This window comes from Cladophialophora psammophila (genome assembly GCF_000585535.1).
Source record: "Cladophialophora psammophila CBS 110553 chromosome Unknown aczJe-supercont1.11, whole genome shotgun sequence".
Lineage (NCBI taxonomy): Eukaryota > Fungi > Ascomycota > Eurotiomycetes > Chaetothyriales > Herpotrichiellaceae > Cladophialophora > Cladophialophora psammophila.
In genome coordinates, this window is record NW_006912932.1 from 513,831 (window position 1) to 530,080 (window position 16,250).

General features: G+C 50.7%; 6 protein-coding genes across 6 annotated transcripts; 3 read left to right on the forward strand and 3 right to left on the reverse strand.

The window, feature by feature from the left end:
* Positions 1-646: 646 nt before the first annotated feature.
* On the forward strand, positions 647-2,979 carry A1O5_07407 (uncharacterized protein; the record flags this gene model as incomplete). The annotated part of the gene is made up of 6 exons (XM_007747996.1): positions 647-1,000; positions 1,438-1,834; positions 1,892-1,951; positions 2,028-2,108; positions 2,169-2,302; positions 2,395-2,979. 6 exons carry the CDS (start codon positions 647-649, stop codon positions 2,977-2,979), a joined length of 1,611 nt encoding a protein of 536 aa, XP_007746186.1.
* A 606-nt stretch (positions 2,980-3,585) lies between these two features.
* On the reverse strand, positions 3,586-4,070 carry A1O5_07408 (uncharacterized protein; the record flags this gene model as incomplete). Its single annotated transcript, XM_007747997.1, has 2 exons — positions 3,586-3,911; positions 3,992-4,070. 2 exons carry the CDS (start codon positions 4,068-4,070, stop codon positions 3,586-3,588), a joined length of 405 nt encoding a protein of 134 aa, XP_007746187.1.
* A 3,400-nt stretch (positions 4,071-7,470) lies between these two features.
* A1O5_07409 (uncharacterized protein) lies at positions 7,471-8,202 on the forward strand. The gene is made up of 2 exons (XM_007747998.1): positions 7,471-7,671; positions 7,697-8,202. Exons 1-2 carry the CDS (start codon positions 7,613-7,615, stop codon positions 8,049-8,051), a joined length of 414 nt encoding a protein of 137 aa, XP_007746188.1. The 5' UTR covers positions 7,471-7,612; the 3' UTR covers positions 8,052-8,202.
* Positions 8,203-8,319: 117 nt separating this feature from the next.
* Positions 8,320-9,834, reverse strand: A1O5_07410 (uncharacterized protein; the record flags this gene model as incomplete). The annotated part of the gene is made up of 1 exon (XM_007747999.1): positions 8,320-9,834. One exon carries the CDS (start codon positions 9,832-9,834, stop codon positions 8,320-8,322), a length of 1,515 nt encoding a protein of 504 aa, XP_007746189.1.
* Positions 9,835-10,036: 202 nt separating this feature from the next.
* Positions 10,037-12,847, reverse strand: A1O5_07411 (uncharacterized protein; the record flags this gene model as incomplete). Its single annotated transcript, XM_007748000.1, has 1 exon — positions 10,037-12,847. One exon carries the CDS (start codon positions 12,845-12,847, stop codon positions 10,037-10,039), a length of 2,811 nt encoding a protein of 936 aa, XP_007746190.1.
* A 1,087-nt stretch (positions 12,848-13,934) lies between these two features.
* Positions 13,935-15,394, forward strand: A1O5_07412 (uncharacterized protein; the record flags this gene model as incomplete). The annotated part of the gene is made up of 4 exons (XM_007748001.1): positions 13,935-13,994; positions 14,091-14,711; positions 14,805-15,200; positions 15,266-15,394. 4 exons carry the CDS (start codon positions 13,935-13,937, stop codon positions 15,392-15,394), a joined length of 1,206 nt encoding a protein of 401 aa, XP_007746191.1.
* Positions 15,395-16,250: the final 856 nt, after the last annotated feature.

The window sequence follows — 16,250 nt, forward strand, 5'->3', positions numbered from 1 at the left end:
ACAACAGATCCTCGTGTCAGAATTTTCCTGGAAGGAATGGGCTAATACAATTTGCTTGCATGGCCCTGTATCGGCCCTGTGGCTTACTGCTTATGCGATGGCGTGTACGGTGTACACTGTCATAGGCGCTGCCTGAGGGGTCAAACTAGCTATGCTCTTGTTTCGAGTCTCCCAACCATCGGACTTTCGTTTTTGATTCCCCGTTCATTGTCTTTGAGATCCTCAACGGGTCTCACGGCATGTCCTTTCAAAAAGCTCTTAAAGCGGCATCGGATCTACTATGTACGATTTAGCCGAGATAAACTTAACAGATTCTTCTTGATATTGAACCCGACGTCTGTCAACGATGGCTTACAGCTCACAAGCCATCCATATGGACTCTGGTGCGCAGTTTGATGACAATGGGACTATCAGGGTTTCGTCGTGCGCTCGGCACCTGCAAGACCGCGACAAATGATCCAGAGTGAGGTAGGGCGGCCTTTCGCCTCCAGTGGCCAACATTCCATTCCAGTTCCTCGCGGTCTGTGCGCATCACAACGCGGCTCTAGCGATGGCAGGGATGAATTCCATCCGCAGGCTCAATCTTTAAGCCTCACCGTGTCTGTCGTTTTCTTGCCGTTGTCGTTGGCTGTGGGTATCTTTTACGATGTCTCCGTTTCACTCCTTTGTCCTGTTGGCAGGTGTTCTATTTCATATTGCGTATGGTTATGTTGATTTCGGATCCTTGACTCTTCCTTTTGAACCCATTTACCAACCTACTCCGAGACCGAACCAGTTGCCTGACGACTATGATCTTCGCTATGAGGTTCTCCCCTCGATGATCACAGCCGTTGCCCCTTCAGTCACGATCGCGGGAAATGGAAGCCACCAAACCATGTACAGCCTCCATTATCACCATTACTTCAGCAAGACACGACAAGGAAGTGGTATTTTCGACAAGCGCGGAGTGTTTGCCAGCGATCCGCCCATTGCGACATGCACTCCTTGTGGAGGTGGGACTGTAAGCTATAGTGGTTCCAGCACAGCTTCTTCTACTTTGTCTTGCACAACCATTACGTATCATGTGAGTCTGTTCGAGGTCATATCCCATGTTGGTAAGACTGACAGGATTCTCTAGGGCGTCTTTGATTTTCCTCCATCAGCAACAGGTGCATACTGCTACGATACAAATTACAGTGGCGTGTTCCAGCCGAGTACTTCGTCCTCCTCTGGCCTGCCCTGTTGTTTCACGATCCCTGCATCATGTCGAATCAACAGCACATTGAGCACCACTAGCGCATCTTTCATGGCCTCGACTGGAGTCTTTAGGCCGACAACCTCCTCTACTACAACGGCGTTCAGCTCCGCAACTACAACATCCAGATTTTCCCTGACCACGGCAAGCAGCACCAGGGGAACTTCTTCTCAGTCTCAAGGGCCCATACTTAACAATGGTAGTTCGTCAACATCTACAAGGAGTACAGTAACTGTCATCAGCGGAACAAAAGTAGTCATCACGACTACTTCCACCTCGACTTCAGCTATGACAGCAACTACAAGCATGACAAGCTCTTCTGTATTGTCCCGTCAGCCATATACCTCTCCAACGTCAAGCCCAGCTACCAGCACCACCAGCTTATCGATCATTGTTGTCTCAAGCACAACCATAACAATCACGAACTCTGGTGCCGTCGCTTCAACCGTCGGAAGTGGAACATCCTCTTCACTGTCTACATTGACCGTAATTACCGGCACCGCGTCAAGCGCATCATTCACTCCGACTTCGGTTTCGCTCGTTACAACAACAATGCCAAATACCATCATAGGCTGCGGGCAAGCTTCAGGAAGTGGCATTGTCGGTAGGTGCTTCGAATCCCTCCATCAATCAGGCATACGACTGACTTTGTTGCAGTGGGCACAGGCACAATATACCTAGGAGGCACACCGATAGTGACCTCGGGAACTGCAAGTGGTACGGTTTTGAAGCTCGATTCTTTGACAGGCTCTCATTGTTCCCCCAGAACGAAGTTCTAACACTCGCGACGCAGGCTCGGCGAGCAATGTCTCTGGCTGCGGCACCATCATTGCTACGAACGGAACGTTTACAGGGTCTGCTGAGATTACTGGCTGTGCGTGATTCTCTCCATTTTACTGGTCAGTAATAGTATGTAATAGCTGACATGGCATAGGTGGCTCGGGTTCTGGCACTGGTACATTGACTGGCACAGGAACAGTCTGGCCAGCCTACGGAGGTGGACATATCTCGTTTGTCACCTCGGGCACGGTCAGCGGCAATGGTAATTTTAGTGGTTGCGGAACCTTGGTGCGTATCATGCTATGCGATTTCCCCCATTACGGGGGCATTTTACAGAGAAACCTACGAACTAACTCAGATGCTCTCTCGCCCTCTTGCAGACCGGCTCCGGCACCTTCGTCGCAACGACAGGCTCACCCGTAGTGATCACGCCTACCACCACTCCAACTCCGACGTCCAGACCGATCAGAACCGTGAGCGTATATCTCTCCTACTGCCCGGAGTCCACCATGGGCATAAACGACATCCTCCGCCTTGCCAGTGGCTCCAACGTGACATCCCTCTCCGGACCAATCCTCAACATGACCTCTTCTTCATCGACGTCCACCAATTCCACTGTTCTCCCCGCCAGCAACTCCACTGTTAGCAACCCCCTGTGCCAGACTTGCCCCAACTCGGTTGGAATCTGCTGCCCGCCAACCGTGCACTGCTCGGCGGACGACGGCAAATGTCCGCTCTACGCGCTGGAGAACTCGGGCAATACGATTAATGGATACTTGATTGCGCAGGTGATGAACAGCTCTGCGCCCGTGGCGGGACGCAAGAAGATCAGAGCGCTCGAGAAGAAGCATAATAATGTGGGAAAGGGGTTCGGAGGCAAGGACTTGGTCGAGCTGGAAGTCGAAGTGGAGAGGCAGTTAAAGAGACGCCAGGAGAAGAAGAGGGCGCATAGGAAACAGTTTTAGAGGCACAGGGCAGGGAAGCGGAATTGAGCCACGCTCGATATTTTTTGTTGTCCTCCTTTAGATTCTGTCGGCGGTAGGATGGGGTAGAGTGGTGGTAGTAATTCGCCCTTTCAGCATTTATATATTGCATATTACAGATTGGTAGTCCCGGGCGTTGTGTTTGGTGGTAGAAAGAACCCGACAGTCCTGATGAGACCTGGTGCTCTAGATATTGATTGAGCCCATCATATCCCCATCTGTTATCGTTGGTTGGGACCTGCCATTGTCTCTGCCAGCGTTGGCAAGGTCTATGTATCGAGAGCAGGCGGAGGCTTCCTTTTTTGGGATGAATCTGTTGACGGAGACGCAGAGTCTGACAAGGACAGCCATCAAATTGACTCGGTATAGCGGCCACTTGGCCGCCATCGAACCCTCTTGAGGTACATCACTACCTAGGGGGTTTCGCGTATTCTGTGACCGAGGGCAACTTCAAAAAGGACAAGGAAGGGCATCGGTTAGAGGATCTCTAGAATCGAAAATATTACACACTGAAATAATAACACTAGGGTTGCATATACGCCTTCAAAACTCCCAAGATCGGCCGTGATGGTCCTAGTATCATTGCTATCAGCCACTTATATCATCCGGAAACAACGAGAAACTCGTGTCTTCAAGTCTCATCGTGTGAGGTGCCTCTAAAACGTCAATCTGTGCCAGCGGCAACTCTAACCCAGGATCGATGCTGACCATCTCGACGCCGCGATCTTCCAAGAACTGGCCAAACTCATCGTCCTCTTTCACATCCAGCCTTTGCCCAGTATCTTCTTCGATCCGGCTCTCGTCGTCTTCCACACCGAATACCGCATGCTTCTCAGGATGGACCAGCGGCTCCTCCGCGAACTCACATTCAGGGACTTTCTTCCCTTTTCTCGCCGCCTTCAACTTTGGGAACACTGAGGGTGGCATCAGCTCCCGGTACTCGACGGCAAAGTTGTCTCTGCGTCGAGACGTCCATTCTAAACGGCGCTCCAACTCACGTCATTCCACGCTATGATCTTTGAGTCTAGCTGTGATATCGCAGACCCAGCCCCAGGAACGAATGGTGCTGCCATCTTTCCTGCCGGAACTTTCGCTTCAAATTGCACTATATTGGCAGCACCTTGCCCAGTGTGCACAACGCCTCCGCGGCACGTCTTGATGCCGACGACCATGTGCCAACTGCGACCCCTCTTCAGCCGCTCTAGAACTGCGCTTCTGGTACACTCGTTTGAAAGCAGGTTCTGCAGTGCTTTACTTTGATTCTCCAGGCTGAGGGTCCGGATTTCTTTTGGCATCAAGCACAAATTCTCCAGAGCGTCTCCTGCTGAGAAACGCCTGCAAGGAGTCCTTCAGGGCTGCGGCCATGCCCTTGTTGCTGAGTGGGAACGCGTTGGTATTTCTTCGAGCAGCGCGAATTGAGCACCTCGTGACGACAAATTGCTAATATCACGACCTCTACAAATTGTTAAACTGAAAAGGTTGAGAAGTCACGTGATCCAGCCCAGCCACCCAGTACTGTCTATATAGTCTACCGTAGTCCCCGTACTGAATAACGGGGGACAACCTTTTGATCATTCAACACAAATAACCATAACTGCTCAGCTGCAGAACAGACTTCGGACGATCTTTGGACGTTACATATTTCATCATCACACCAACTGGCGCTGCTTCCAAGCGTGGTCAGTCCATCGAGCCGACTTTCATCACCAATAAGAAAATGTTCCACTTCATTTCTATCAAGACCGGATCGCCTCACTAGAAGGCACACGATCTCTTATGCTCTCAGTCCCAGTGTTCGACTGAACAAATCGCGCTTTTGAACTCCTTGACTTACATCTCGGTTAGTTCTTTTTCTTTTCATTTTTGTCGTTTTGTTGATTTGAATGGCCCGCGCATAAACACGGCCTTCCAGTCAAGCCTTTCTCTTTGATCTTTCCCACCTCCAACATTTTCCAAGTTATCGCGCGGATGGAGAGCCACACTGTGCAAGTCGTTCAACTTCATCCCTTTGAGGGTTCTTCGTCTCCGGAAGGAAAAGGGAAGTTGAACCAGCCAGTTGATCTCAGGATCATCGATGAGAGAACTTCGACGGTGATAGAGAAATTCGGGCGGGATTTCTGGGCCACATGGACGGATGCGGATCACAATCTCTTGGCTTGGTATCTCTAGGATCATTTCAAGCATGACCCGTTTTCACAGCAAAAGATTGAGTCGGTGCGTGCCCGTCTCTCCCAGTTAACCGTGGATCTGAATTGCTCTCTTCCCCTCAACGACGAAACGCAGTATCTGCCCAACAGCGTGGGTTAGAAAATCGTGAGAGTTGACGTCCTGGATGAGAGACTTCATTTCATGCCGTGGAAGATCTTGGAACGGCCAATTAACGTCTCTGACGGACGCCCAAGATAAATGGCCGTGTCCGACGGATGTATTCGACATGTCTCAAGCCTCTTCCGCAGTCCATTGAGCAGGACACATCGTCTATTGATGATTTAGTATATTACCAGCCCAAGACTGGAATAAATAACGGTCTGAATCTTTTGCTGATCACCGCCCGGCCCGACGGGAAGAGCGACATCGATTTCCGAATCGTCGCTAGCTCTCTCATCCGTCTATCCAAGTTGCTGCCACCCAATACTTTGAATGTGGATATCGTACGTCCTGGAACTTTCTCAGCATTTGAGGAAGCATTGAAGCAGGCCTCGAAGTCTCGAGGCAAAGTCTACTACCATCTGGTTCATTTTGACCTCCATGGCGTTGTAGCGAGAAACGGATAGGGCTCAATAAACTTCGTGCCCTCTTCTAAAAGTGTCCAATCCTCTGACGTTTTGAAACTAGTGCATTTCTACGATTCACCAAGCTCACCGGGCACTGCGGATTGTCGGAGAGCAGTCACGTCGCAGCTAACAAGGCCATAAATAGCATGCTCGAGCTCGACTCGAAATCACGTGTCCTTCCCTTGCTTCCTGTGTGGAAAAATGAGGTTCGCGACGTCATCAACTCTTTGGAAGGAGAAGAACCGAGACGACCTCCATCAAGAATGCCGGAAAGGAGACGCAATTTCTTCCGACGGGCAACCGTGTCTCTTTCGACGAACCCACGGGATGAACAGGGCCTCTTGAACACGAAAGCGGGGCTGTTGGACTGTCTCAATGCATCACTCCGTTCATCGTCCATTGCGGACTAATGGTGGATACGCTTTTACCTCTCATCTGCGAGTTTTGCTTTACGCCACATTGCTTAGTCGTTATGAGCGCCATCTAACATAACCTTTCGAAATCATTAGGTCCCGATGATTGAAGGCGACTATTCAGGCGCTGCGAAGCAGTTGGAGCTGGTTTGTAATCTCATCGAGGACCAGTCTCAGGTCATTACGTCCATCAGCCGCGGCTGGTATGGGGTTCTACAAGAAACGGAGGAAACCGAGGCGAGCGAATGCTACGAGAAAATAGGAAAGCCCGTCCTCGCTATGCATCATGCAACGCGCAGGGCACCGGATCCGGGATAAGTTCGAATGAAAGTAGAGACTGGAGAGATTGTATGCTGCACGTGAATCAGGGAACGATGCCGAAGCAAACGAGCAGTTTCCCGACCTACAATGGGTGCCAACGAAAAAGGAGTTGGCGCAGGTTTCGGGACACACAGAATGGTCGAACTATGCTTGTCGTAAAACGCACGAGGAAGGTGGAGAGCCGCCACCACCAACGATGTTTGACTGAGGCGAAGGGGAGAATGCTTCATCAGCAACGGCCTTGAATAGTATGCGGGGCTATTTTGCATCAATGATAGAGAACCTGTGGCGGTCGCACCTAACATCAGCTCGAGGTGATGATACATGACACATAACCGCTCGAAACTGTCCGACAACACAGTCCCATCTGCAGTGCTAATAGAAAACATATGGTCCGCTTCAACACTTCTTTATCCTCTTTGATACTCCATACAATGTATACTGGAAGGCATGATCTGAGGGCTTACTGGATTTCGTGATGCCTTCCAGTTGAGTGCTCCGGGGCGATCCCCGGCTCAGTGTTGAAGCATATATTGATGGTGCGTTCACAATCTGAGATCCAGGGGGTCCAAACAAATACCAGTTTCTTGGACTAATCGATCTAGTCCTCCTTGAGCCGATACTGCACGCTTACGCTTTAAAGGTTATTGGAGCGTTTGGACTCCGCTATACAATCGCGCTAAATCTAATCAAGTTAGTCTAGCTGTTAACGGGAGGTTGCCAAGCTTTCGGCCTAACTTTAATGCCTACGTCTCCTGTACCTTGTACTGTACCTCGTACGTTTTCTCTATCACCATTCAACACTTCGACGATGCGACTTTCGGCACCGCTAACATGGATTCCTACGCCTTGGGCAGGACAGAATTGTTCCAAGTATCTGAGGCACTCCTACAGCAGCCGGCCTGATCAATTCCAGGCCAAATTCGATCCAGATGTAAGCGAAGACTTCACATGCACTTCATGGAATTTGCAGCCGGGTGTATCTCATTGACGGCAACATTGTTCGAAAGTTTCCTGAGGGTCGACATACCCGGAGAACCCTACAATCGCTATAAGTAATGAGAAAGTCGTGTACAAGTAAATAGGCAATCACCCTTGCATTACGCGATGGATCCCCAGCGATGGTCACGATTACATCGACCTCGAGTACTACCCGAGGCAATATCGTTGACTACCTCGATCAGTATTGAGATCATGTTCCACCTGCTTTGAAGGCACAATGGGGCTCGCAGATCATCGAGGCCGTCATTGTGATCCACGCCAAGGACATTATTCATTTAGATCTCAATCTCAAACAAATTATGCTCGACGGAAATTTCGATGCTCTACTTTCCGACTTCAATGCGTCGAAAGACAACCAGCACTTAATTACGAGAAGGCAACCCATTTCCTTCCAAGGGATCTAAACGATCCAAACACAGTTCGATTCAATTTATTTGCACCCGGTTCAACACTCTACGAACTCGCCTATTGTAACGCGCCATACGGCGAACTATACCCTCAGCAGCCTACATCTCTTGATCCAGACACCTACAATTCTTACTAGAAGCTCCAAGAACAGGCAGATCAAAAAGGGCAACAGGTTTTTCGGCGAGGAGAGATTTCCAGATGTGTCAGGTCGTTCCTGTGGCGCGACCACGGGGGGTTGCTGGGAGGCGAGATTTATATCGGCTGAGGAAATCCTTTCATCATACGAGGTATAAAGGTGAGACAATCAAATATGGAATGGCAGAGAACCGCCACACATGAATTCTGTGTTATCAGAACTGTGATCGCTTATTTTGGAATGAGTGCAGCTGTGACTCTGCAAAAATTCAATCCAACCACTCTTCACGGACACCGTTCTCGACCAGCGCGATCTCTCCATTTCTAGGACACAACAAGACGCCGTCTGGGCGCATAATGGCCAGGTCCAACCAGTCTAGGTTTATCCAATCACGGGGAAGGAAGAAGTGGCGTTTGACACGCCCATGGCCTTGGTTCGATTCATTCATCGTGTACGTGCACACCCAGAAGTTGTGGTCTAAGAACGCCAGGACGTGATGTGTCGTCGGCCTTGTTACAGTTGTTGACGGTATTCTATTAGCGGATAACCTCCCGCGGGCCATATTGTCGACCTCGAGGAAGCCGAGAGGCTTGGCCATATGTGTTTGCAGCTCCAAAGGGAAGGGATTTGCCGGTATGGTTATCAAGTGTGTCATCCCTGTTAAGTTGGTTACGTTGATGAGCATGTGCTGCCTTTCATACCGGCCTTGATGCGTGCTGCGTGAGGTCGCCACCAGTGCCATTGTACCGTCGACTGTGTAGATTATCTTGTCGACGACCTCCTGAGTCTCAGAGGGGCTCATAGGGTATTGTGATGAGGGTCTTCTGTGCATCCATACATGACCCGGCTGGGCAACCGCCCCATCCACCAGTGACCGGTCGAGGGCTATTCGTCTCATTGTTGTTGCATCTTGCCAATCGATTATCTGGACTCCCTGAAAAGAGAATCCGATCACCCTGGTGGCATCGTATGGAGAATTGAGCCATCGGTGCAATGCCGTTTGTGGTCTTGTAGAGATAATTTGCTGTTCATGGGTAGCCCATATGTTTATGAAGCGGTCTGTAGCGACCAAGAGAAAGTCTCCCAGCGAGCTCAGCAGTATTTGCCTGATCGCATCGTCTTCCCTACCCGTCATGACTGGCTTTGGCTTCTCAGTTGGATCCGAATGGTTGACCTGCTTCACAAACAGTCTGCGCCCCATGCTCGACGCTGCTGCTACGAAGCGGCCATCAGTACTCCAGCAAATGTGATCGACGGCCATAAACGTCTGGAAAAGTTCGGACACGGCATTTCCTCCCTTTGTGAAATGGACCACGAGGCCGTCATCGTTACCAGATGCGTATGATAGACCACCAGGTTCCACTGCAAGCATAGTGATAGGTTGGAGCGTCTCGAAACTGGTCTCCGAGACATGAGAAGTCAGAGTGCTCTCCCGGTTGCTCATGGTTTCGCTAGATCTGTCTTCCGTCTCCCACATACGCACCAGGGCGTTGGGCTTCCACACACTGCAGAAGGATTCTCGAATGTCATAGATCCTAGTGTCGTTCGGATCAATAGCTAGATTTGCCACCGGAGCCGAGTACGACAGCTGGTAGATTGGCGAGAAGTGAAAGAAGTCCCAAATCCTCAGGGTACCATCCCGGCTGCTTGTCACGAAGAACTTCCCGTCCGGGCTACACTCCACCTTGCCAACGGACAGATTTGATTCTTGATAGTCGCCTTCTAAGGGGTGCCACTTGAATACACATCCGTCGTTATATATACCAACCACATGGCCCGTCATTGGGTGCCAAGTGATCGTTTGGATATCTGAAGTGGTACTGCTGTGCTTGACGACCGTCAACGACTCTTTGGCACCTCCCTAACAAATGGGGCCGTGGCTCCTCAAGCGACCATATCGTGAGCGGGACTGCGCGATATGTTACTGCAATCTGGGAGCCTGAAGGATTAAAAGAAGCGCAGCGAGGAGAGCCTAACTCCTTCCCCTAGAATCTGCCCTCTCCAAGCACATGCTGTACGACTTGCCAGCCTTCATCTGGCATGTCAAAACATAAGCTCCGGATGGTGCAATCGTCATCGCAACACGTTAACAGCGTCTCATCATTGTTCACAAATGTGATGGTGAGGGCTTTGGACCGACGAGGATTGGCAGAAGAAGACAGCTGCTGTGCAGTGGCAGTAACCCAAACAATAGTCTTAGTGAGTCCACATGTCACCATTTTGTCGCCAACGGCATTGAAGCACCACGCCAGGACCCTCTCGCCATGATGAAAAGTTCTCGCTTCTTCGCAAGTACTTGCATGGTACAGCTGCACTGTCCCATCCGATAGCAAGATAGCGAAGTAGCGGTTTGCACATTTGATCTGGAGGGGGGACTTGAAACCGTGAACAGTGAATTTTGCAAGGCAGTCGTCCCAAGACCTTGCAGATAGGCCAGAGGAGACCGACATACCGGAACTAGCCGTCCGGTCACCGAACTGCTTGTACATCATAGAATCTCGAGGACAAAAGGGTGCCACAAGTTTGAAAATGAGCTTTGGCTGCTCGTTAAGATGAGGGCCGAATTTGCCGACCAGCCTGATAAGATCTATGCTCCACAGGTTTAAGACCTCTTTATCCCTTAGACGGTGAGTAAGTGGATTTCGGGCTTCGTCTAATCGATCGATATTTTTGAGGAAACTGGCCAATTTTTTTGAAGCTTGGACTAAGAGCCGCAATTGCCCAGCGACCGACAACAGATATATCCAACCAAGGACAGCGGGACTTCGGAAGAAACGTGCCAGAAGAACAAGCGATTCCTGATCGGAGACCTCGGAGAACTCAGAGCTCTGTTCTAAGTGGAATGGCCATGAGGTTGCCGCGTATAACAAGAACGCTTGAGACTTGATCTGGCCCGATTGGATCTTGGGACTCGCATTGATCAGCTCGGCGATGCATTTGGAGAACAGGGATTGGTGAGAAGAGCCCTGAGGAACGTGGTAGTTGAGGTCAGGGTTCTGTAGCAGACAATCCCGAGCAGATGAGTGAACCATTGAAACAACACCCTTGCTGTCAACGAGGACGAATTCTCCGCAAACGCGACTGATGGTGTACTTCAGGTCGAGAATGTTGGTGTATTCCGGCCGTAAGGCTTCGGCCAAGTCTAACAGCGTCAAAGAGTGCCTGGCACAAGCGATCCACATGATAATGGTTTTACCCATGGCTTGATCTGATGGGCGGCAGTTCTTCGCGAGCGTTGGGTCCATGCGCTCGTACAACGCCTCGAGCTCGTCGGGGACCTCTTCCAGCGCCCTGAATACCTCGTCTTCTGTGTGACATTGTAGCACCTCAGCCAGTACCAGGTTAGCCCACAAGAAATTCCCATCAGCCCTGCGCGCGAGCTCCTCTGCAATTGTGAGCTTAAATTCTTCATCGCCACGCATGGTCGCCATTTCCTCCTCCGCATACAATCGAACGTCGTCAGCCATATTTTCAAGCAAGTGATAGCGGATTGGTAGCCCCTTCGATAACTTGTCAAATGCCGAAGATAGATTTTGGACACCGCGACTGAAGACTATAAGTCGCACAGGACCCGGAAACGTATGGAGATCTTCCAAAAGTTTCAACAACAGGCTTGCCGAATCACATTCGTCTAGTCCGTCAATAACGATGACGAGGGGCCGAGAGAGCTTGACTTTAAAAAGAGCTGAAATAAAGAGCTTTTGCCACAAAATTCGGGGCGCCGACTTTTGGACATTGAGGCCGTCGTCAAAAAGACGGAGTAAGCGCCGGCGATATTCTGGTAGGCTAGTTGCAATCTGGTATGCCAAGGACAAAAGTAAAGTATTAATATTGTTCTTGATGTGATCTCCGAACCGAAAAAAGTACAATGCCACATCGAAGTCACTCTCCTGGACAGATTGTATAATGGATGATGCAAGAACGGACTTCCCTGATCCTGGACGGCCAGTGCACCAAAGACATCGAGGATGCTCCGCTTCATCGTCGAAAAAAGAGACAAAAGTCGGGCCACTGTTTGTCCACTCACAAGAGCCAGCCATCCTTCTGTTTGCAAAGAACATGAGATCGTCCGTTGGTTCCTGCGCGGGCCCAAAAGCCGAAGCAATCTCACGGAGTTCATCGACGGAATCGGTTTCCACTTTGGCCGGATCTTGCGAACCGTATTTCTCTACTAAATATTTGAGGATATTGCGGACGCTAATATAGTTCGGATCCAGTTGACTTGTATACTTGCAAACGTCGTGGTGGTCAGCATCAAGAGGTTTTGAGATCTCCCCAGGATAACCGAGAATGGAAGAGTCCTTCTGGAGCACCATGACTCGAGATAGCCCTATGGCCGTCTCTAAGGTCTCGAAGAAGGGAACAACTGACACTCTCGGAGCCAAGTTCCTGAACTGTTCGTTGATTTCCTGGAGGGTTCGCGAGTTTGTAGCGAGTTCGGACACAAATTCCCTCGGGGATAAGCCGATGCATACAGAAAGGATTCTGTTCAAGGCTTCTGCAAGATCCGACCCACGATGCGGTGTTGAAAGGAAGACGATAGCCGATACCGCCTCAATGAGGTTCTGGTAGTGTTCGTCATGCTGGCCAAGAATGAAAGCTTTCTTCGCCACCAGACCTCCCTTAGAGTGGGCAACAAATATGATGGGGACTGTCCCAATGTCGAGTTTGCGTTCGCCCTTCCCAACTGCGAATTTCAAGCTGAACAACAAATCCTTTGCAAAGTCGGAAATGTTGAGAATATTCTCTTTCCCGCGCGACAAGGAGGAAAAATGGGCATTGTACCCGAAGGTCATGACACGAGCTGATGATAGGTCAGGCTCATATGGGAGCCACTCACGGGGCCAGAATAGCTGTAAATCGCGGTTTTTGGACCAGGTATGGCGACTTGTACCCCCCAAGCCATGTACGACGACTATGTCGGCCGATGGAGAGGATCTGGCTCATAAAGGACTGTTAAACCAAGGGGGTCCGCGCGACGCTCATTTGAGCGCTCCTTTTGCCTAGCGTCCGAGTTCTGGGAACGTCCCAAACGAAGTGGTAGGTCCAAGCCGGAGAGATGACTTCTGTGCGTATCTGAACGGTTTACTGGCCATCCAGCCTTCTTATCATCCTGGCCAACATCGTTGGCTTGTGCAGTCTGGACTTCAGAATTGACAGCAATTGCTGGCGACCCGAGTCTTTCTTGTTTTCGAAACCTAGAGAGAGATCTGTAGCCCTTTAGTTGGATGAGAAACGTCAGTATCAACAGTTCTTCCCACCATTTCAGCAGTCTTCAGTCGTCGACAGTGAGAGCGTCATGCAGCCGCTCTGCCTTGGATAGACAATGCCTGTTTGGAAATGTGCTTGAAGCTTAGGACAGCGGACGCTTATCGCTGCGGGGGTGCCATGTATCCCGGACCGAGCCAGGCGTAGTGTGGTTGTCAATATGGCGGCAACCGCTGTGTACATAATCTAGCTAGGATATAACGCATTAGAAAGCCCAAGCATGATCAAAACCTGGAGAAGAGTGATTGACAGGCTGATACGATGATAGAGGGTGGGCTGGAAAGAAATCAAGTGGCCAGCAGTCACTGTTACTAGGTACATAGGCTTGAGAAGGAGGGGGCCAACCTCCTGCCATCCTCCCTCTCTCCACTGAGCAGCTTCATCTATTATCCTGCTCTTACGGCAATCGCGAAGGACTTGCAAACCACTCTGTCCAAGGTCAATTTGACCATAACGTCCTACATGATCGTGTCGGGCGTTGCACCTACGCTGTTTGGGAGCATGGCAGATCAGGTGGGAAGACAGCCTGTTTACCTTCTCATGTTTGTTCTTTACGTTCTTGCCAACGTCTGATTAGCCTTGCAGAGTACTTACCCAGCTCTACTGCTGCTCCGCATGCTCCAGAGTGCCGGCGGTTCGGCTACAATTGGTCTTGGATATGGTGTCGTTGGTGATGTGAGCTCCTCTTCTTGAAAAGACCGTTTCACCTTTGTGCCAAGTTATTACCATAGGCCCCGTCATGGCGAGAGAGAATCTGACAGTGCCTCGCAGATCACAGAGCCTTCTGAGCGTGGATCATACATGGGCATCCTAGGCTGCGGCCCAAACGTTGCACCTGGCCTGGGACCTGTGCTCGGCGGCGTGCTCGCCGAGAAGGCAGGCTGGCGCTGGATTTTTGGGTTTCTGGAGATTTCAGGCGCTCTCAGCCTCGTGCTGATTGCCGTCCTGCTGCCAGAAACTGGGCGCAACATTGTTGGCAATGGTTCCCGCCCTGTCCCTGCCTTGAACAAAAGTCTTCTGCTCCTCTGGCAAGAAAACAGGCAAAGGAAGATCCCCCTGTCGACCCCCGAAGGATATCGCACGGCTGCATCAGAAGCTGTTTCCCGCATAGCGAGGTTGAGGATACCAAATCCTCTGGGAAGTGTGCATATATTCCTGCAGAAAGAAAGCGCCCCCATTATCCTCATCAATGGAGTCTTTTACAGCGCATACTGCTGCCTGCAAGCTTCCCTGTCGTCTCTATTCATCACAATATACGGGTACAAGGAGTTGGAAGCTGGCTTGATCTACCTACCATTTGGCGTAGGATGCTTTGTTGCGTCCTTACTCTCCAGTAAGTACGAAGGCACTCTTTTCAACATTTACCCGAAACCCACCCTTTTATTGTATCATGTAATTAACACGGTTTTCTACTTCCCAAGGGAACATTCTCACGCATGATTATCGCTGCCTTGCCGTTCGCCACGGTTGTCTTCCTACCTCCAGCGCCGAAACGTCTGCGTCCCAGAGACTCGCGTTTCCGATTTTCCACGCCCGTCTACGAAGCATGGCCTACCTGCTTCCTATTCCATTTTTGCTCTTCTTGCGTACGGCTGGGTCCTGGAGTACCACGTGCACCCTTCCATTCCACTTGTCCTGCAATTCTTCATCGGCGGCGCCATGACCATTGTGTTCAACGCATGCGGGACTCTCCACGTCGACCTGCACTCGACACGTCCGTCGACTGCCCAGGCGGCTCTGAATTTGCTTCGTTGTGCCCTTGCCGCAGGAGAACTTGCGGCATTACAGCCGCTCATCGACGCCATCGGTCCGGGGTGGTGCTATACCGTGATTGCCTTGGTGACTGGCGGCGTTGCCGGCGTGTGCGTCTTTATTCGGAGGGTATGGGGCGAGACCTGGAGAAGACAAAGAGACGATATACAGAATACTACTGACAAAGCTAACAGCTAGTCTGGATGCTTTTCGGTGACGCTCCGTGCACCCAAGGGCATGACGTTCGCCAATCAAGAGCACAATCCTTCCTCCGGTCATTCAAGATTGAGGACGACGTTCCGAGACGATATCTATGCCTCTGATGCGCGTCCCTGTCCGGAACACGCGCGGAGTAACGAAACATACTTCGACCTTGTCAGAGCGTGCCAGTTGTCTTTTGATTTCGGCTTGCTATGTCCTTGCAGGTTATTCATTGTTCATTCCTTCGCCGCCGTCGACCGAGTTTAGACTCTCATTGTCTTCCTAGTGGCACAGCCCCGACCACCACCAGCTTTCTCGCAGATCGAGGAGACTTTCGACCCGCACTCTAGTGTTTGTTTAGGCTCCGGCGGCCTTCTTGTTCTCGGGTTGGGACAGCTATTTGATTTGACAACAAACCTAGCTTGGCCTAGTCGGTGCTCGATGCCAAAACTTTCTCACTCTGGTGCCGAACCCTAAATGTCGCAGCCTTGGCACGCCCACCACATCTTGCCGGATTCTCTGCTCGCGCAGCTTTCATATATATTTCAGTTCATTTGGGTTCTCCATCCTATCTGTGAGCCCCCGTGGTCCCTAAGGTGTAGCCTCGAATGTTGCAGAACCAGTCGTAGCTGCCCGGCGAGCAAAGTCTGTTGGGCGCAGTGATTCGGTGTTGAAAGCTTGAAAGTTTCGGTAGGGATGATCAGAGACAGGGCGAAATATCCAGGAGAACTCTTTTGGTATGCAGATTCTTCGGCGCTGTAAACAACATTCAGTTTGCCCGACAGCTTCAAGCTGCAAGGTACGAGAAGCGCGGGAAAATCAAGCACAAGGAATAAATGGAGCAAGCTCCAGAACCGTATCTTTGTTGTACATACACAATGAAGCAACATCATGGCGCGAAGACCGGGCTGACCGTCTGTCTGAGCAAGAAATAATCAAGAACGGAGTCTGGAGTGTGAGATCCCATGCTGGTGGACC